The sequence below is a fragment of the Adiantum capillus-veneris genome, chromosome 23 (assembly GCF_014529385.1).
Source record: "Adiantum capillus-veneris isolate H3 chromosome 23, ASM1452938v2, whole genome shotgun sequence".
In the NCBI taxonomy this organism is placed as follows: domain Eukaryota; kingdom Viridiplantae; phylum Streptophyta; class Polypodiopsida; order Polypodiales; family Pteridaceae; genus Adiantum; species Adiantum capillus-veneris.
This window is the reverse complement of record NC_140953.1, coordinates 125,854,975-125,877,256: the sequence shown is the minus strand read 5'-3', so window position 1 is coordinate 125,877,256 and position 22,282 is coordinate 125,854,975. Positions and strand designations below refer to the sequence as shown.

The 22,282-nt window shown below is 42.6% G+C and overlaps 1 protein-coding gene across 1 annotated transcript; it reads right to left on the bottom strand.

Moving 5' to 3' along the window:
- Positions 1–20,612: 20,612 nt before the first annotated feature.
- LOC147428498 (uncharacterized) lies at positions 20,613–21,521 on the bottom strand. Its single transcript, XM_086496853.1, has one exon. It carries the CDS (start codon positions 21,519–21,521, stop codon positions 20,613–20,615), a length of 909 nt encoding a protein of 302 aa, XP_086352979.1.
- Between the last annotated feature and the right edge of the window lie 761 nt (positions 21,522–22,282).

Here is a 22,282-nt window from a genome sequence, read left to right as displayed (position 1 = left end):
ACCCCTAAAGCCAAGCATACTTGCATGCACACCTATGTTCATGCATACAACCTCTTACTTAGAAATCCCTAACACATGCTTCTCATTCCATGCACACACGCTACACTTTAAAGCCACAAGTACATGTTGTAGCCCACATCCTACTTGCCCCTTCACATTTGTGGTGTATATCCCTCTTGATTTTAGCTCCACAGTCCACTTTCCACGAGTGAGCTTATATAAGGCCACCTTGCTTCACTTGTAATTCCCTCTCTCTCATTCTAATCAATCTAGAAAGTCCATTTTATCTTGTTGAAAACATTCTCTCCAATTCAGTTACTACTAATTTGAAGCTCTCACCATGATGAATGCCTCGTTACGGTCTATTGACCATAGACATTACAAGGGCATAGATAAGTTGAGTTGATACTTTTAAGTTTGTTGACCAGGCTAGCGATATCATCTTGCTTTTGCATTGTGAGACCGTAAAGTTGAATGTTGAGTTTCATTTTGGAATGCTTACTTCGAGCATCGAGGAGATGCTCTAGGGTTTACCAAGCATGAAGTGAGGATGTAGCATCATTAATGTGGTGAATGAAGTCGTCTTCAAGTGCAGTGATGATGATTCCAAGTGATTTCTCATCTTTGGCTTGTTGTCAGGAATTCAAGGTTCGTGTCAAGGCTTTACCCGAACCAGATGGCGATTTTATAATGCTCCACAAATTCATAAGCACCCCCTTTACTTTTGTTTGCGAGGTATGAAACCTAACGCCATTACACTTGTCCACGTTTTTGGTGGACATCGTGTATGTAGGCAGTCTTACCAAGCGATTTGGCAATGTCTGAACACTTTGACAATTTGGAGTGCACAATGAGAGAGCCTATTAGCTCAATAAATTGATATACAGTGGGTTTTGAAGGATTGTCGTGGGAATGGACCTTAAGGTTTAAAAAATACGCAGGCAGCTGTTGAAGCTGCAGCAGGGCACGCAATATAAAGCAGGCAATCGATTTGAAGAGCAGCACAAATGACTTCAATAGGCCGGTTGAAGGGCAACGAGTAGCGGCAAGCTGATGACGAGCTGGCCAATGCGAGCAAATGGTGACTGTTGTTTTTTGGTGCGCGGGCCAGGAGTCGACAATGAGTGAGCTAGGTTGGTCAATTGTGTTCACGAAGCAAGGTTGAAAATTGAGTTCCGCAGAAGTTGCAGCTAGTGAGCAGTGACTTTTTGGCGCAAGGGAGGTGGTCGGACAGCGTACGAGTAGCCGAGGGCAGCGACGGTATGCATTACGCTGGTAGGGAATTTTCCGGTGTGCAGGATTGAGTGCCAATTCGCTGAGGGTTTTGAATCCTGATGACGGTGAGGGCGGGGATCAGAGGGTGAAGATTGTAGGGTTTTGGAAACTCAGGAGGGACTTGCAGCGTATGGGTGGGGCTAAAAAGGTTTGAGCGGGGCAGCGTGTGGGTGGGGCTAAAGAGGCTTGATCAAGGCAGCTTGGACAGGAGTCGAGTCGCTATCAGATGGGCGTGTGTAGCTATCAAATGCACAGAGGGAGAGCCGGTAGAAGCTTTCAAAACGGGCTTGAAAGAAAAAGGGAAAACTTGTTGTTTTTGTCTCAAAAATGACTCAGCAGGCTTTTCAAGGGGTATTAATAATTAAATATCTTTTTGGCTTCTAAGAGACACACACACATGTTCAATAAGGAACACACACACGCACACACTCAAAAAATAGCATAAAGTGGGCAATGGTGTTAAGTAGCATCTCTAATGTAGAACTTAGGAGCTTGTCGAAAAGATCACGATGAGTGCTCTCTCCATATGCAAGTGGTGAAAGCAAAAGAGGTATAATGAGGAAGTAATTAAAAAAGCAATACACACAAAAAACCAACACTAAAATGCAAATACAAGTAATCCTAATTAATGGTGCTCAATCAAAGAACTTATTAGAGAGCAAATGCACTTGCTTAATCAAACGTTTGATGAGGGTAGTGGTTCAATAGACCAACATGATAAGGCCAAGAAGTAGATTAGGAAATGTTAATCATGCCAAAGCTTTGATACCACTTGTAATGTCTATAGTGGATAGACCAACTAGGCATTCATCCTAGTGAGAGCTTCAAATTAGTAGTAAAGAAATTGGAGAGAATGTACTCAACTAGATAAGATGGACTTGCTAGATTGATTAAAATGAGAGAGAGGTAATTACAAGTGAAACAAGGTGGCCTTATATAGGTTCACTTGTGGAAAGTGGAAATAAAAGCAAGAGGGATATGCACCACAAATGTGAAGGGACAAATAGCATGTGGGTTACAACATGTAGCTTCTGGTTCTAAAGTGTAGCATGTATGCATGGAATGAGAAGCATGTGTTATGGTTTTCTAAATAGGAGGTTGTATCCACGCACATAGGGTGCATGCAAGTATGCTTGGCTTTAGGGATTGTTTATGCATTGAGTATAAGCGAAAAGGCGTACTTTAACACAAAGATGGGTAGATATATCCGTTTCGGGAATTCTATGGACAAGAGTCTCCGAGAACACCATATTAAAGAGTTTGAAACTTTAGAGCCAAAAAGGAATCACCAACATCTTAAATATTTGGTCATATGGACAAATCTCAAACTATTTTTAAGGCCAAAGACTTTCACAAAGTAGTACTTGAAAAGCTCTTCTCAGCCATGGTCTCAAAAATTAAGCTAAGATTTGACCATGTAGTCAAATCTTAAGCTTTCTTTGAAAGTGGAAATTAGAAAATTCCCAAATTCACTATTATGGTGTTCAGTGTCTTATTCCATTAAATTGGACAGAACTACGCATAAGAGTTCAAGCATTCAAAGATATGTTGAATGAGATGCAATTGCAAATTGACCTCATATGCCAAGACATAAATATTGCTCAAGATAGACAAAAGAGTTATGATGATCCCATTAGGACCAAAAGCGACTCAAAAAGGGTTGTGAAAGGAATTGGTTAACTTGCTAATTAACAGCACCATTGATGGTCAAAACGGCTCCAAATTTACACGTTTTCAGCATTCAAAGCGTATCTATGGGATTAAAGTGTATCTACACACATATCTCTATATATTAAAAAAGATATCATTTTCACTCTATTCCTTTGTGGTACACCTCAAAGTTTTTTCCCATTCAAGTGACTTTGCAGCAAATAATTGTTTCTTCGTTTTTTGAATCACTTCATTCCCTCCTCGCTCTCTCTCTCTCTCTCTCTCTCTCTCTCTCTCTCTCTCTCTCTCTCTCTCTCTCTCTCTCTCTCTCTCTCTCTCTCGCGTAAACTTTTGTTTGGCTCTACTCACCTTCACGAGCTTTCCCTCCACTCTTCTAATGCTAGCTTTTCTAGTGTTGTTATCTCCATTATACCTTCTATGGCTCGTTTTGCAAAACGACATCCCCTTTTGCTCTGTTATACAGAGCCAAAGTGCAGGTGAGCACCTCCATGCAAATGACATGGGTGACTTCACCCTCACAACTTTCCAAGATTTCTCTCTGCCATCACAAGAGGATCGCCACTTTTTCTCTGACTAGAAGGACCACCATTGCAAGAGGACCACCATTTGGCTCTCTTCACCCTCACAAGCTTTCTAAAGTTTCTCATGAGTTTTACTCTGGCTAGGAAGCTCACTTCAGCATCACAAGCTTTCCCACCATTTCTACTCTAAGGAGAAGCTCATTAAGTTATGCCATATGGACGTCAAGCTCAACCAAGTGTAAGCAACCATGAGGGTTGTGTATCAAAGGTTGCCTAGACATGGGAATAAAGCTCGAGCATTACAAAATCAAGGGAACAAGAAAATCACTACTCTTCTAGATATCACTTCAAGTGCTTTTTTGCTTGATGCTTTTTCTCTTTCAAGGAAGTGAATATCATTGTTGAGAATTCCATCTGCAAAAGAAGAAACCACCTCATCTAATAAATCTCTTTATCAAAAATTTGCAATGATGCAAACACCTTCTATAACTCATGAGACAAAAAATGTTTCCATTCCTTAGAAAAAGGGTCTTTCAAATGAAAGATAAATGAGAGATCAAATGAAAGATAGAAATTAATGTCCACTCTGACATCATAATCCTTAGCAAAGAAAACTACCAAGATAAATAAGGGAAAGCTAGCAATACATGTTGTTGGGCAAGCTTTACTCATTCATAATAACTATACTCATAACTACACATTGTAGTGTGAGTACCGCCCCACCACACACTGTGTCTATCTCCTTCTTCGTGTTGGCTCTCTGTGTGTGTGCTCTCCGATCCCAACAAGTGGTATCAGAGCTTGGTAGTGAGAGCATTGAGAGCTTCATCATCATTGTTGAGTGTGCTGAAAATTGCTGCTGTTTCATTGCCCTTTTTTTTTTATCTCGTGCACGCGCGCATTTCTTAAGAGAAGAAGGTTTTTTCGAGCTTGGTTTTTGAAGGTTCAGCACTCCGCGAGTATTTTCAGCAAGTGTCCTAAGGTTTAACCCCCCTTTCGGATCCATTCATGCCATCAGAAATCCCATCCGAGCTACAGACTAGGAGCTGCATTTTTCAGCTCTTTTTGGTAGTTTTCTGCTGCCAGAGCTTCCCTAGCCATTACAGGTGCCATTGCTGCAGTGTCTTCTACTTACGTGAGCCCACAGCTCATTTGAGAGTGTGTAGCCTCTTCTTGGAGTGGCCTCATACACACAGATAGAGTGGGAGTTTAGCGGCATTGTCTTCTTCAACTACAGGTACAGGTACAGGTACAGGTACAGGTACAGGTCTAGGTGCAGGTACAGGTACAGGTTACAGGGAGCTTTGGATACAGGTTTCTTTTGTGGTTACAAAACATGTATTTTGACTGTGGGACAGCCATGTATATGGTTGTGGTTTGAGTGGGAGCTTCTACTTTTCTGGGCAGTCTGTTTATGCGTGTTCTTGAGCTACAGGTTTACATCATCTATGTATGTTGATGGATGTGGATATGGCAGTTTGACAGACACTCTTTATGCATGATATTGTGGAGATTTGGTTCACTTATACATAGAGCGGGTTTGCTCTTGCTTGCAGTGTTGCGGTTTGAGTACGGACAGGTACTTGTTTGACAGTAGAGATTAGACTTCGTTGAGCTTGTGCATTGGTTATATGCTCACTTGGATCCATTTATGCTCACGGATTTGTGTAAGCTTGGTCAGATTATGTCTCTATTGTGGTTATTCAGACATGGAGTATGTTTATGCCTCTATGACAGCTCATTGTTGATGCATTTTGTGGCACGGTTTGCCTAGGCCGGTTGAGTTACAGGTGTCACAGGTTTATGCATTTGTTTGTGGATTTCTACATACGTTTTTTGACCATATTATGGGCTGATTTATACTCTATGCATTTGCTCTTTGATTGAGCAGTAGGTGTTGTCAGATTTGCAGCACTACTTTGTTGTGGCAGTTTGTTGGTTGGTTACAGGTTTCTGATTGTTGCATTCTTGTTGTAATGGACACTAAAGAGGACACAGTTTTCAATATTGAGAAGTTGGATGGTGCTAACTTTTCATATTGGAAAGATCAGATTTGGGATGTCTTGGTGCAGAAGAAACAGATTCGACCTCTAAAGTTGCAGGGAGTTAATCCAGAGAACATGGAGAGGGATGATTGGGAGGAGGTGGATGAGATGTGCAGGTCTACCATTAGGCTTTCCCTTTCAAAGTCTGTTTATTACAATGTAAAAGATGCAGAGGGTGGAGCTTATGAGCTATGGCAGCGGATTTGCGATATGTATGATAAGCATTCGGCTGCTTCTATGGTGTATTGGATTAAAAAGCTTATTGATTTGCGAATGGAGGAAGGTGTTTCCATGAATGCGCATTTGAATGAGTTCAATACAATTTTCAGTCAACTTGCTACGCAGAAAATTACGTTTGAGGACAATGTAAAAGATATGTTTTTACTTGTCACGTTGCCTGAGTCATGGGACACATTTAGGACAGCCATAAGTAACTCGGTTCCTGCGGATGAGTTGACAAGTACTAATGTGGAATCTAGTCTTCTCACGGAAGAGATTAATCGAAAGAATAATGCAGGTAGTAAGTCTTCTAGTGTAATGGTTGTCAGAGGCAGGACTATGGACAAGTATAAGTCCAACAGGGGTAAATCTAGAAGCAAGTCCCGTGCACTGGCACAAGTAAAAAAGATGTGGAATGTTTTCATTGTGGTAGAAAAGGCCATTTCAAAAAGGATTGCTACAAGTGGAAAAGGGAAAATGGAGATGGTAAGAAGAAATACCATGATGCTAAGGACAAGCCTAAGTCCAATGTCAATATTGAGGAGTTAAATGCAACACATGGAGAGCGTAGCTCTCAAGATGACCATGTATGTGCTCCGACTAGTGCTACTAGTGAAGAGCTTGGTGATGTGTTGCTTGCATCCTATTTTGATGATGTTTTTCTTCTCACTGATGAGAGTAGTATGCCTATGGATTGGGTCATTGAAAGTGGTGCTTCTTTTCATGTTACGCCTCATAGGTCGTGGTTTCATGACTATGATGCTTCGAGCACAGGTACTGTTAGGATTGCCGATGGGCGTTCTATGCAGATTCATGGCATTGGGAATATTCATTTGGCTATGCCAAACTCTACTATGTTTGTCTTGCAAGGTGTGCGTCAAGTGCCGACTCTTGCAAAAAGCTTAATTAGTGTGGGTCAGTTGGATTCACTTGGTTTCAATGTATCTTTTGGTGACGGAGGTTGGAAGCTCACTAAGGGCAGCCTTGTTTTGGTTAAAGGTGCTAAGAGGAATACGTTGTATTCCCTTTCTGTAGCTAGTGTGGCTGATCACATTGTGGGGATCACTTAGCAACCTCCTACTTCTTTATGGCATCAGCGTTTGGGGAATATGTCATTGAAAGGTTTGAAGTTGTTGGCACGTGCGGATTACATTCTCGTTTCAGATTTTGGTGGTTTTGAGTTTTGTGAGCATTGCTTTTATGGTCGACATGCTCAGTCTTCTCATAAGAAGAGTGTTCCACATAGATCTTTGGAAAAGCTAGCTTTGGTGCATAGTGATGTATGTGGGCCGATGCCCAATGCTTCTCTTGGAGGTGCTATGTACTTTGTTACGTTCATTGATGATGCTAGCAGGAAGGTATGGGCATACCCCATTCGTAAGAAGGATATGGTGTTTGATATATTTAAGCAATGGTTGGCTCTTGTTGAGAACCAATCAGGTTGTAAGTTGAAGTGCTTACGTACGGACAATGGGGGTGAATTTATGTCTCATGCTTTCACTACATTATTTGTTGAGAAGGGTATACGGCGTGAGCTTAGTGCTCCCTATACACCTCCTCAAAATGGTGTGGCAGAGCGCATGAACAGGACTATACAAGAGAAAGTCTGTAGTATGCTTTCTATGGCTGGTTTGTCAGATGGATTTTGGGCTGAAGCAGTTGCCACTTCTGTGCATTTGATAAATCGTTCACCTAGTGTTCCTTTGGGCTTCAAAGTGCCTGAAGAGGTATGGACAGGTTTGCCACCTTCGTATGGTCACCTTCGTGTTTTTGGCTGTGAAGATTATGTACATGTACCTAAGGCAAAACGTAGCAAATTGGATCCAAAGAGCAAGAGATGTATCTTCTTGGGTTATGGTAGCTCTGGTGAGATGGGTTATCGATTGTGGGATCCTATTGACAAGAAGATTGTGCACAGCCATGATGTTGTTTTTCATGAGGACTCTATGTATAGAGCATCACCGTGAACGGTTGAGGTTCGGCGTGTGATATTTGAGGAGGATGGTCATCGGTATAATGGTCCCATGGCTGCTCGTGGGCAGCCCATTGACCCTCAGGTGGGAGATCAGCCCTTGTTGCGAGATCATGTAGATGTGGGACAGCCAGATGCACCTCCTGCACAGTTTTTGAGGCGTTCAGAGCGGCGTGCAAGACAGCCTCAGCGTTTTGTGCCTTCTATGGATTATGTATTGTTGACTGATTGTGGGGAGCCATCATGTTATGATGAGGCCATGTCTAGTGTTGACAAGCTCAAGTGGGAGCAGGCTATGCAGTCAGAGATGTATTCGTTGATCCAAAATGATACGTGGGAGCTTAATCCTTTTCCAAAGGGTAAGAAGGAACTACCATGCAAGTGGGTTTACAAGATAAAATTGTGTTCAATGGATGCAAAGCCTAGGTACAAAGCAAGGCTTGTGGCTAAAGGATTCAAGCAACAGAAGGGCATTGATTTTGATGAGATCTTCTCCCCAGTGGTGAAGATGTCTACTTTGCATATGTTGTTTGCTTTGGTAGCTACAGAAGACATGGAGTTGAAGCAAATGGATGTAAAGATAGCTTTCTTACATCCGAACTTGCACGAGGATTTGACATGGAGCAACCAAGTGGGTTTGTTATTCATGGTTCAAAGAAGATGGTATGCCTGTAGACATGTAGTAGTGTTAGTGTGTATACGCGCTTCACCAGGGGCACTTTTCTCCCACTGGGTTTTTCCCCCTGGACATCCGGTGTGAAAGGACACCTTATCTCTTAGGGTTTCATATAAGCTTTGTAGCTCTGAGTTTGTATACAATTATTATTCTAATACAGAGAGAGAGACTACAGAGATCTCGTACACAAGCTCTGTGTCTTCTCCTTCTCCATCTTCTTCCTACTCTGAGTTGCTGTCTTCCTTCTGTTTCCTGTTTCATCATCTTCAACAATTGGTATCAGAGCAAGGTGATTTCCAGAGCCTCTACTTGCGTTTTCGCGTCCGCGCGCGCAATCGCAGTTTTCAGGCAGTTTTCGGAAAATTTGTTCGTGGGAGCATCCTCGACGTTCCGGGAGTATTCTAATCAGGCGACCTGGGGTTTTACCCCCCTTTCGAAGCCGTTCGAGCCCTCAGAATTTCGTTCTGAGCAGCGTAGCAGAAGTTACTTTTCGGAGGCGTTTAGATCAAGAGGGTGTGCTTTTTGACAGATTTTCTTCAGGTAAACAGTTCTTTTGGGAAGCAGCTTGTCTTAGCTTTGTGCTGAGATTTTGTGTAGAGTTTTGCTTGGATTGGAGAGGAGATTTGTGAATCTCTTGGAGGTTCTTTTGCTCTCTTGTGTGCATCTACAGTATGGCTCAATCTACGGAGAAAGAGATTTTTGGTGTGTTTACATCCGAAGACAAATTGGATGGTACCAACTATTCTCTTTGGTCTTTTATGGCCAAAAATGTTTTGGTTGGTAAAGGATTGTGGGATTATGTATCTGGAGATGAAGTTCGTCAAGTTAGCATTGCACCTGTCACGCCTGGTCGTGGTGCAGCTGGTGGTGCAGGACCCTCACAAGTCACTCCAGAGCAAAAGAGATGGGATACTAAAGATGCACAGGCTATGGCTGTGATTGCCTTAACCATAAAGAGGACAATCACACCACATATCAGATCTTGCAGAACTTCTGAGGATGCTTGAACACTCTGCAAGCTATGTTTGGAGGAAGAAACGCTGCCATAATAGAGTTTTTGAAGAAACAACTTGACAAAATACAGATGGACGAAGGTGACGATATTGTCGAGCATCTTACAAAAATAAGGGATCTTAAAGAGCAATTGCTTAGCATTGATGAAGTGATTCCAGAGAAGGACTTGGTTTCCAAAACACTCAATTCACTACCACCATCTTCTTTGACTTTTCAGACTTCTTTGACTCTGTCTTTGCGAGCTAATCCTGACCCTCTTCATTTTGAAGAGTTAGTGGCTTTGCTATTGCAGGAGGATCAATCACGTAAGAACAAGTCTTTACAGGTGGATGGTATGGATCATGCTCTTGTTGTACAGAACAAAAACAGGGGTAAAGAGAGTGCTCATTACTCCAAATCTAGTGCAGGACAATCTTCAGAGAAGTCTAAAGGTGATTCCGACAAGTCCAAGAAGAAAGGTAAATGTCACTACTGCAAGAAACCTGGTCACTACATTAGTGAGTGTAAAAAGCGAATTGCTAAAGAAAAGAAGAAAGAGTCAAGTTTGGTTGTTTCAGCTTCTGGTGATTCTTCTACAGCTAAAGAAGAGTCTGCAAACTTTGTGCAGGATTCTTATGCTTTTGTAGTATGTTCAAATTTTTCTGCGTACAGTGTTGACAAGACACAAATGATTTGGTACTTTGATAGTGGTGCATCCAGGCATATTACTTCAAGGAAGGATTTGTTTTGTTCATTGGATGCAGCTCCAACAGGAAAGAAGGTGACATGTGCAAATAATGCTTCTTATCCAATCAAAGGCGTTGGTAAGATTTTGATTACCATTTCAGATGGTTCAGATTTATGCTTGCCAGATGTCTTATATGTTCCAGGGATCAAGAAGAATTTGTTGTCTGTATCCTCTCTTGCAAAAAATGGTCTTCGGGTCATTTTTGAGGATGACAGATGTGTTGTACGAGATCGAGAGAATGGTTATTCTCTTATCACTACAGGTACGCTGGAAAATGGACTATTTGTGCTAGATCGTTATGAAAAGCAGATTCAGGTATGTATTGCAGAAACAAAGACTCAGGCCATGCAGGATGCTGAGTTGTGGCATGCTAGATTTGGGCATGTTGGTTATGGCAGTTTGATGACTTTACAACGTCATAATATGGTGCATGATTTGTCTTTATTGGAGATGCCACCAAGACATGTATGTGAAGGTTGCGTTCTTGGAAAGATGCACAGATTTGCATTTTCGCAGGATGGTTCAGTTAGAGCGACAAGAAAGTTGCAGCTTGTACACAGTGATGTATGTGGTCCTATGAGGACGCCATCTATAGGAAACAGCCTTTATTTTGTGACCTTCATTGATGACTTTTCCAGGTTTTGTTGGGTGTATCCACTCAAAGCAAAGTCAGATGTGTTTGCAGTTTTTCAACATTATGTCTCCATGGTTGAAAATGAAACAGGTTGCAAAGTACAGACTCTTCGTATCGATCGAGGAGGTGAATACATGTCAGGTGCATTTAAGGATTTTTTGGGAAAGAAAGGCATTAAACACCAATGCACTATGCCATACACACCACAACAGAATGGTGTTGCAGAAAGGAAGAACAGGTCTTTAATGGAGACGGCTAGATGTATGCTCAAGGCTAAGAGTTTGCCTCATAAGCTATGGATGGAGGCAGTTGCTTGTGCAGCACATGTTTTGAACAGGTGTCCTACTCGTGCCTTGAAGACCATTACTGCATATGAAGCTTGGTATGACAAAAAACCTTCAGTCAGTTATCTTCGTGTTTTTGGTTGTCTTGCTTATGCTCACATCCCTCAGCAGTTACGTGGAAAGCTTGATGATAAGGCAATCAAATGTATATTTGTGGGGTACAGTAGTGGAAGTAAAGGTTATAGACTTTACAATCCTGCTACAAACAAGATTTTTGAAAGTCGTGATGTAATTTTTGCAGAAACTACTGCTCAACCTATGGTTGCTTTTGATGTACCTCATATGCAGACACATGATGTATTTGAAGGTTTGCTTCCTTCTTTTGTGGAGAATCAAGAATCACAACAGGTTGATAATCTTGATCAATCTTTTGATCAGCATGTGACACCTCATGATGTAGAGGAAATTGTACGTGAAGAGCAAGAAGTTCTCAGGGAAGAAAGAACCTTGCCTAAATGGGTTCAGAAAACTTTGCAGGATAGCAAGTTGGATGCACCGTTGCCACGGAAAACACGTGCTGGTACTACTTTTGGCAGAGAGCAAGTAGATTTGGCTTGCTTTAGCACTCTTTGTGATGCAGATGAGCCTGATTCATTTGAACAAGCTTTAGAGTGTGTTTAGTGGAAAGATGCTATGCAGCAAGAAATTGATTCTATTCATAAGAATCATACATGGGATCTAGTGGACTTGCCTACAGGTAAAAAGCCTATTGGTACAAAGTGGGTTTTTAAGGTAAAAAGGAAACAAGATGGTACTGTTGACAGGTACAAAGCAAGGCTTGTGGCAAAAGGCTATGCGCAACAGAAAGGCATAGATTATGATGAAACCTTTGCTCCTACTTCTCGTGCATCCACAGTTAGATCACTAGTTGCAATTGCTGCTCATCATGGTTGGAAAGTGCATCAGTTGGATATCAAAACTGCTTTTTTGAATGGTGATTTGCAGGAAGAAGTTTATGTAAGTCAACCAAGTGGTTTTGTTGTAAAAGGTCAAGAGCAAAAGGTATGTAGATTGCGTAAAGCTTTGTATGGTCTCAAACAGGCTCCAAGAGCATGGTATGAGAAGATACATACTTATTTGATTGGCCAGGGATTTCAAAATAGTCCAACAGAAAGTACTTTGTATGTCAAAAAGAGAGATGGAGTTCTCATTATGCTAACACTTTATGTGGATGATATGCTTCTTACAGGCAATAATGCAAATGAAATTGAAGCGTTTAAAGATGCTTTGAGACAAACCTTTGAGATGTCTGATCTTGGTTTGCTACATTATTACTTGGGTATTCAGTTTGTGCAATCAGAGGATGGCATATACATGTTGCAGGCAAAATATTTGCATAAAATTTTGGACAAGTTTGGTATGCAAAATTGTAAGCCAATCTCTACACCCGTAGAAACTGGATCAAAGTTGAGCATGCATGATGCTGGAGAACCTTTTGATGTACATACTTATGCAGCAGCCGTTGGTTGCTTGATATATTTGGCAGGCAACACTCGTCCAGACATTCAATTTGGGGTTTCACAAGCAAGCAGATTTATGCACAGCCCAAGTATGCATCATTGGCAAGCTGTGAAGCGCATACTTCGTTACCTTTCAGGTACCCCTAATCTTGCCATGTTCTTTCCAAGGGGGGATATGTATGGAAAGCACAGTTCTATGCAGCTTCTTGGTTACAGCGATTCAAATTGGGCTGGTGATTTTGACACACGACATTCCACAAGTGGCAATTGTTTTTTCTTGGGAAATGCATGTATATCTTGGCTAAGCAAGAAGCAACCCACAGTGGCTACATCAACTTGTGAAGCTGAGTACAGGGCAGCTTTCACGGCAACAGTTGATTGTGTATGGATACGCAGGTTATTGGCAGATCTTTGTGAGTGTCAACAGGCACCCACTACCATTTTCACTGACAGTCAGAGTGCTATGGCAGTTGCAAGGAATCCAGTATTTCATGCAAGAACAAAGCACATAGAGGTTCACTACCACTATGTCAGAGAAAGGCTACATGCAGGGGAGATCACACTAACTTACTGTCCTACACAGGATAACATTGCAGATCTATTTTCGAAGGCGTTATCACGAGAAAAGTTTGAAGCTTTCCGAAAAGCTTTGGGCTTACTCTCATACACATGATGATCTGCTACCTTGTACGGATTCACACTATCACTACAGGGGGGATTTGTAGACATGTAGTAGTGTTAGTGTGTATAAACGCTTCACCAGGGGCACTTTTCTCCCACTGGGTTTTTCCCCCTGGACATCCGGTGTGAAAGGACACCTTATCTCTTAGGGTTTCATATAAGCTTTGTAGCTCTGAGTTTGTATACAATTATTATTCTAATACAGAGAGAGAGACTACAGAGATCTCGTACACAAGCTCTGTGTCTTCTCCTTCTCCATCTTCTTCCTACTCTGAGTTGCTGTCTTCCTTCTGCTTCCTGTTTCATCATCTTCAACAATGCCGGCTTCTTAAGACCTTGTATGGGCTGAAGCAATCACCTCGTGAATGGTATCGTAAGTTCGATGCATTCATGAGTTCATTGGGCTATGTACGAAGTTATGAGGACCCATGCCTCTATACTCGCGGGGCTGCAAATGGTAGTCTTATTGTTTTCGTTTTGTATGTGGATGACATGCTGATCGCAGGTAAGTGTATTTTTGATGTGGATGCCTTGAAACATAGGCTACATGAGATCTTTGCCATGAAGGATCTTGGGGATGTCAGTCATATTTTGGGTATGCGGATCACTCGTGATCTTTCTCGCAGGGTGCTCTTTCTTAGTCAGAAAGAGTACATTGACAGGGTGCTTGAGCATTTTCATATGGAAGGGGGGAAGGCCATTAGTACCCCGTTGCCTCCATATGTAAAACTCAGCCATGATGACTGCCCTCAAACAGATTTGGAGACTGCAGAGATGTCTCAGATTCCCTATGCGTCAATTGTTGGTTCCTTGATGTATGCCATGGTGGCTACGCGTCCAGATCTTGCTCATGCAGTTGGTGTGGTTAGCAGGTACATGTCTAACCCGGGCAAGCGTCATTGGGATGCAGTGAGAGGTATTCTCAGATACTTGAGAGGGACTTCAGAGTTGTCCCTATGTTATGGTGAGAAGGATATGTCTGTTTGCGGATATACAGATTCAGACTAAGCAGGGTCAGTGGACTCGAGGAAGTCTACTAGTGGCTATGTGTTCACAATTGCAGGTGGACCGGTTTCATAGGCATCACGTTTACAGCCATGCGTTGCTTTGATCACTACAGAGGCTGAATATATGGCTGCCACTGAGGCTGCCAAGGAGGCCATATGGCTCTCACGACTAGTGGGAGATCTTGGTATGGCTGGTGATGCTCCAATGCTACATTGTGATAGCCAGAGTTCCATAGCGTTGGCACGGAATCCTGTCTTCCATGCGAAGACAAAGCACATTGAGGTGAGGTATCACTTCATACGAGAGGTGCTAGAGGACAAGCGCATAGAGCTTTTCAAGGTACACACTGATGATAACCATGCTGATCTACTCACGAAGTCGTTAGCCTCACAGCGGTTTGCACACTGTAGATCGTTGATGGGTATGGCTTGACTTCTTTTGTTGTACTTTGTCCACTTTAAAGGCACACTGCCTTTAAGTGGGAGATTGCTGGGTTAAAGGCCTGTGTGCCCGGCTGCCCGTTGTTCAGCCGCCCATGTACAGCCATTCTTTTACTCATTCATAATAACTATACTCATAACTACACATTGCAGTGTGAGTACCGCCCCGCCACACACTGTGTCTATCTCCTTCTTCGTGCTGGCTCTTTGTGTGTGTGCTCTCCGATCCCAACATTAGCAACATTTGATCACAACAAACAAAAAAGGCAAAGATTCTCTGAATCATCCCATGCAAAACGAAAAGTTGATTTGGTTGGCTGATTACATTATTCCACAAGAGTTGTATATAGTTTTTTTCATTTTTTCCATATGAACAGGCACCTTTTTGAGATTATATTTTTGTACTTAAATATTTAATATCAACAATCAATTCTTAATTGTAAATTAGTCCTTTGTTGATTATCACATCAACATTCTCTACTTTCATATAATGAAATTTGTGCCATCAAATTTCTTAATGTAGTAATCTTCTTTCTCAAAGGATCTAGCTGGACTAACAAGAGCTAATTGCAAATTTTTGGACAAAAATTTTTAACAATCTCTCTACACGGAGATCAAAATCTCAACTAGAAATTTAGTAAAAATCACTACAAAGTCAATGCAAAAGAGTGATGTAAGAAAACTAGAGGACTCACAAGAATAATTCAGTAGAGTCTCCTCTATACCATGATTAAAACTCAGGAAAAACAACACATAAACTCTAAACAGATTGTTGACAGGGCATAAACTGGCATATACTGCTCAAGAGAACTGCCAAAAGACTACCAACTTGTCATCAAAGAACCTAAAAGAGAAGTAGCCACTGGTTGGAAATCTCCCACACATGCCATGCATGTAGTAGCTAGCACCTGTCAAGTGTAAGAGCAACAGGTCTATAGTGAAATCTTGCCAAGAAAACCTATAAACATGTAGTTGTGTAATCATGTGTCTAGAAAATTGATAAATCTGGTAATTTGTGAGCCGTCAATGGTTAAGCATCACAAAACAGACCACATACGCATACACCAAGATTTTGTGCAAAAAAAAGCACTAAGAATCCAAGTAGTAACTGTCAAGGCTTCTCTCTCATGATTTCATAAAAAACACTACGTTGATGTCATTGTTGATATCAAGACGGTGCCAATGTCAAGAAGAAGATGTCAAAATCCACTGTCGATGCTGATTTTTGCTACCAAACGAAAACTCCTCTCTCTCTCTCTCTCTCTCTCTCTCTCTCTCTCTCTCTCTCTCTCTCTCTCTCTCTCTCTCTCTCTCGTATGTCGAAGTCATCCAAGCCAAAGGGGATGTTGAAAGTCTCAAAATGGAGCCAATGGCACCGATTTCAAAGTGTGTGTGCATGAAAGCACAATGCTGCCTCTTTCCTCTCTATTGTCGAGAGTATGTGTATGTTGTGAGAGAAGCAAGAAAAGTTCTCTCTCTCTCTCTCTCTCTCTCTCTCTCTCTCTCTCTCTCTCTCTCTCTCTCTCTCTCTCTCTCTCTCTCTCTCTCTCTCTCTCTTATCTACATTTAGAAATCACGTGTGTGTGTGTGGATGCATGCGTGCGTGCGTGCGTGCACACACACAAACACACACTACCTTCTTGTTGTGTTGTAGTGCTCCAAAACTAAATAGCACTATCTAATCTTGCTTGAGCCTCCTATTTGTAGCGCTGGTGCAGCCAAAGTTGGTCTGTGCAGAAACGCGCTCTATACCAAGCTATGGGTGCTAGCACGCGCATGGCAAAGGGCTAAAGCAAAAATGAAGGCCTTGGGAGAGCATGTCGTGGCAGAAGTGTATGTCTAACGCGGTTTTTTAGGCCAAAAATGGCCCCAGAATGGTCTAGGTGGAAAAGCAGGTTAAGGTGGCCCAGACTGACGTCAGTGCATACATGTGTAAAGCTCGAGTTACGGAGCATGCATGTCTTCTCGGATTGCAAATCGGAGCTATGGATAGAAAGTTATGGCCGTTTGAAGATTTTTTGGGGACCGGGTCTGAGCCCACGGGTCTGAGCCCACTTGGCCGCATTGGAGGATGTGTTGTTTTGCATATTTTGGGCCTCGCCAAGGTTCTCGGTAATAGTGTGCGCTATGTGGAGTGAGCACGAGTCGACTCCACGTCAATCGGATACTCGGTCAGTCAAATACAGCGAGATGAAGTTGGGAGCCATGGGCAGTGAAAGGCCACATATGTTTTTTTCTGTTTTGGGTAATGCCTCGGATTGCAAGCCTGGAAGAGTCGAGAAGCAATGGTGATTGTGTTGAGGCAAGTCGGCGATGCAAACTTCCATCCGGGCTTTGCAGCTTGGCAGTAGGATATTGCGACAGGGGTACAACTCAATTTTTTTTACCACTTGCGGCTTGGTATTCAAGGGGGTGAACTGACCTAAAGCGGAAAAGTTTTCAAGGTTTGGGTTTGGCCGGGGCGGCTTGGCGAGAGAGGGGTTCAGAAAGCCCGAGCACACAGAGCACCGTCAGCATGCGAAAGGGAGGTTTAAAAATTGAGGTCCTTGGCTGTAAGGTAAAAAGTGGAAAGTTAACCTCAAGGCTTAAAGGGAAAAAGAAGGGTGATGTAAAGACTAAAAATAAAAAGAAGGGAAGCTCCCACGCCTGGCGCCACTGCCCAAAAAATAATTTTTTTGCTTTTCTTTGGCATGAAAAAGCTAAAAAGGAAAAGGCGAGAGAAGAAGAGGCATCGTTTTCGAAAAAAGGAAGGGTCTTTTCCTGTGGGTTGGGGAAGGAAGAAAAGGAGAATTGGAAGAGAAAGAAAGGGAGCTTCATGTGCGTGGGCTCGGCGATCGAAGCCGAGACCCAATGATGAAGCATCGTCCGTGAAATGGTTCGGAAAGGCATGTGCTCTGGAGGAGAAGAAACCAATGGGTTTCCAAAGAAGAGGAGGGTTTTTTTTAACGCGCTCGCGCTAGGTGGTAGAGGCTCGGATGCATGATTCCTGAAGCAACTCGTAAGGGCGAGTGCTTTGAAAGAGAAGAGGCCAGTGGAGGATGCCGAGAGAAGCAGCTTTTGTCGAAGTGAAGCCAACAGTGGATTTTATGTCAAGTTGTGTGCCCATAGGATCGAGCTTCGAGGGATGTGTATGCCCCTCAGTACGGATTGCTGGTGTGGCCTAGAGCAAACAGTGTGGATCTTGTACAGGATGTTTTTCATTGAAGGAAAGCTGTCATTACCGTTTTTTGGTGTCATCTCTCCCCCCTTGCCCCCTTTCTTCTTTGCTCGTCTCCAAGGTGCGTGGTGCTGGTGTGTGTGAGCGTGTGCGCCCCCCGGGCCCCCTGTGTGTGCGAGAGAGAAAGAGAGAGAGGTGTTGAATTGTGGAAGTGCGAGAAGCGGGCAAGATCGGTATGGTAGCTGTCTGAGGATTGTGTAGGCGTGTGTGCGTTGGGCGAAGTGCAGGCGAGGCCCTGCTGGTGTGAAGTGCGTTTTTTAAGGTGTTTTCGAGAGGACAGGGGTGTTGTGAATACCCTGAGCTATATAGGGGCCATTGCGTGTGTGTCGGGTGTGTTCCCCATTCCCCCTCTCCAACGCTATGGAGAGTAAAGCTTACCATCATTTGGAGAGTTTGCCACTTTTAATTTTGCATCAATACTATGGTTTTTTGCTCCGCTTAAATCTTGATTGCTACAAAAAGTTACATGAATGCTTCTTTTTGTTTTATTTTGTGCTACCTATTGCCTTCTTCATAGCGTTGAGAAATTATGTTGCTGCTGCTGAGAAAATTTCCATGTTATAGCCTTTACAGACCTCTTGTTTACTACACACTCAAATATCCAATGCACATGCAACGAGATGAGTAATGTTGGGAAGCCGCCATCGTGCCGCCAATCAAAGCGTTGATACCACTTGATAGTGTGCATGCGGTGCATGCAAAGTGTGAATGCGGGTGAGGAAGGAGATGAGTAGACACAATGTTGGTGGAGCTTGGCATGAGTATTGACTCCTTGCCTCTCCTTATTGATCTATGTTACTACGATCAATGTGATGGGTGTCTGGCCAGCTGGCCTGAACCCTAACACCATACTCATCTAAGCATCTAGTAACCCAATAAAGGGGGAGGATCCCACATGGGTTAAGCAAGTTTGAGAGTATCTAGAGAAGATCCAATGAGAGATTCCTTAAGGGCACTAGTATAAAACGGCGCCGCCTTTGGCGGCGGCATGGCCTCTATTACCCTCAAGCTCTTTGCTCTTGGCAAATCTCATAAAAACAGATGAACATTTACTCTCTCTCTCTCTCTCTCTCTCTCTCTCTCTCTCTCTCTCTCTCTCTCTCTCTCTCTCTCTCTCTCGCAGTCATCAGGGCTATAGGGCACTCTTTCATCAGTCCTCCTTCAAATTTAAAATGCAGAGGTAAATCCCAAAATTTGTAGGTGGGATTACACTAAACCTTGGTGTTTTTCGAGCATTTTCCTTTGTCTACATACTGGGTGGATTCTCTCTCTGTCTCTCTCTCTAGCTAGAGACTCTCTTTGTTGTCCATGTATAGGGATCTCTCTCTCTCTCTCTCCTTCGCTCTCTCTCTCCTTTCCTCACTCTCTCTCTCTCTCTCTCTCTCTCTCTCTCTCTCTCTCTCTCTCTCTCTCTCTCTCTCTCTTTGTTGTCCATGTATTGGGCTCTCTCTCTCTCTCTCTCCTTCGCTCTCTCTCTCTCTCTCCTTCGCTCTCTCTCTCTCTCCTTTCCTCACTCTCTCTCTCTCTCTCTCTCTCTCTCTCTCTCTCTCTCTCTCTCTCTCTCTAGCTCTCTCTCTCTCTCTTTGTTGTCCATGTACTGGGCTCTCTCTCTCTCTCTCTCTCTCTCTCTCTCTCTCTCTCGCGTGAAGGAGAGAGAGAGAGAGAGAGAGAGAGAGAGAGAGAGAGAGAGCCCAGTACATGGACAACAAAGAGAGAGAGAGAGAGAGAGAGAGAGGTATTGTATATGTTTGAAATTTATAAGATGGACAACATTTGAATCTTTGCAAAAGTCATCACAACATATTTTCAAACTAACTTTGCACCAACATATATAGAGTAAGTGATATTTCCCATGCCAAAAAATATAACATCCGTAGAGACTTAAGATTTATACACTCAAAAGCGTAGCCTACGACATGCTCTGCTGCGGTATCGAACCACCCATGGCCCAGGATGTAAAACACATCTACCAATCACTGGTGGAAGAGATCCTAACACAAAAACACGTAGGAACCAAGCACCGAGACTAAGATTTGAGCAAACATAGCATTAATTGGACGGGTTCTGCCTAACTCTGCAATGGTGACACGTGTTCTGAATCCTCTCTGAATAGCAACTTGAATGTAGCACAGCAATCTCGGATCATATGAAACATGATATATACCCACCATCAAGAATTCTGGGTAATATTGTGATCTATAGACAAACAAAAAGCTATTAATATAGATAGATATTTTGATACACAAAAGCTATTACTTTACTATATCAACATCAACATTGTTACCTTGCTACATCCAAGTCCTCGAGTAGATGAATCACCTGCATGGCTGTGATTGGACCCCTCCATAATGGTGGATCTAATACATAATCGTTGACTGTGAGATTTAAATTCTTTAAAGTATCGAAATGTCACAAACACACATATATAATATTTTACCTCGGACGTGTCGAGGTCGTCTCCCTAGTGTATAAGTCACAAAGGCATTAGGATCCATCTTCATTCATAGATATACATATACATAAATAAAGGATTAGAAATTCATCAAAAAGCACATGAATCATAAATCTCTAAGCACTAATAAATCTTAGTCAATTGTTTCAACGAATACACCATGTTTCATAAGAAGAGATACTAAGCTTATAAATGAAAAAGAAATAGTTGCGAGAGTCACCGTGCTTTTTTATTGGATGAAACATATCCAACCACGTTAAACCCCATGGCAAGGGGGTGGCAGGGGGAAGGTCAATTGCAACACCTCTTTGTAGACAATGTTAGAAGTGTATGTTCTTTGATCTCCATGTCTACTAACGTTTGTTAAGTGACTATCACCAACCACAACCTTGATGGCAGAAGAGGATCTCACGCGAGACATTGCCACATACAGTTGACCATGGGTGAAAACAGGTGTTGGGAGATACAATCCAAGAACTCCCAATGTTTGGCCTTGCGCCTTGTTGATTGTCATCCCAAAAGCACAACGTAGGGGAAATTGGTGACGTCTCAAATCAAAAGGGAGACCTTCTCTAGATCCCATGAGAAAATCAATCCTTGGAATGAACACTGCATTTCCTGCATGTGACCCTGTAATGATTTCTGCTTCAATCACTTTGCTGTGGAATTGCTTACAAATCAAACATGTCCCATTACAAAGACCACTTCTTGGATCCAAATTGCGAAGCAACATAACTGGAGCATTCTGTTTCAATTGTAAAACATGCGGTGGAAAACCTCCCCCAAGATCTAAACTATTTACAAACTCGCTTGTGAATGAAATGCTATCACAATTTGATTCACACACTACGTCTGCACTGACATATTCCTTAGAAGTACCAGGAAATTGTTGCAAGCCCAAATTGTTTATAGTATCCACCTCCTTGTTCCGTGGAGCCAAAATTGCTCTATCCTTGAAAAAGGTTGCATGGCAAGTTTGTGTTTCAAGGTCTCTATATATGCAAGCAACCAATGCTTGCAAATTATTTTGTGGTAGCATCATGCAGGCCGGCAAAGCGACATTATCAAGTATGCCCCCATCACAAACATGGCCATTACCAATATCAAGTGTCCACTGCACAAACTCTCTTTCAATAACATTACTAAAACAATTGACCACTCGCATATTCTGTGTTAGATGCATGATTTCTGTACGTTGCCAAATGTATGAGTGGCACAAAGATGCATTGACAATGTCTTCTCTTCCCCCTTTACGCACAACAGGTAATATCTATCTGAAATCACCACCAAGGAGGAGAACCTTTCCACCAAACAACATGTCATTTTTCATGACATCTCTTAGTGTCTTATCAAGAGCCTCAAAAGCGTGTCTATGAGCCATGGGGGCTTCATCCCATATGATCAGTGAACTCATTCGCAACAGCTCAGCAAGCAGGCTGTTTACTTTAATATTACATGTGGACTCAGAAGTTATATCAATAGGGATCTTGAATCTAGAGTGTGTAGTCCTTCCATTGTCGAGAAGTTGTGCTGCAATCTCGGACGATGCACATGCCAAAGCTACTTTGGACTCTCCACGTATCCGAGAGAGAAATGCATTGTAGAGATAAGTCTTTCCCGTTCCACCTGGCCCATCCAAGAAAAAAACAGTCCCTCTACTCATGCCAGCTGCTTGTAAAACCCGATTGTAAGATTCCCTTTGCCCAACATTGAAAGATGATTCCATTCGAGTAGACAATACTCTTTGTTCCTCTTTGTTATACATGAACTCTTCAGCAAGCACTCCATGCTCACTCATAGTTTGCAGTGTGTGATCCACCTGGGGCATTCCAGAATAATCCAAGAGCCTCTTTCCATAGTGTTGAAGCATTGTCTCTAAGTTTGATAAAGCTTGGTTTTGAGCCATGTGTTCACAGATATTCGCCC

What these genes read in the sequence shown, in the direction of transcription:
- LOC147428498 (XM_086496853.1), bottom strand. Translation starts at nt 21,521, where the DNA reads ATGCGAGTGGTCAATTGTTTTAGTAATGTTATTGAAAGAGAGTTTGTG.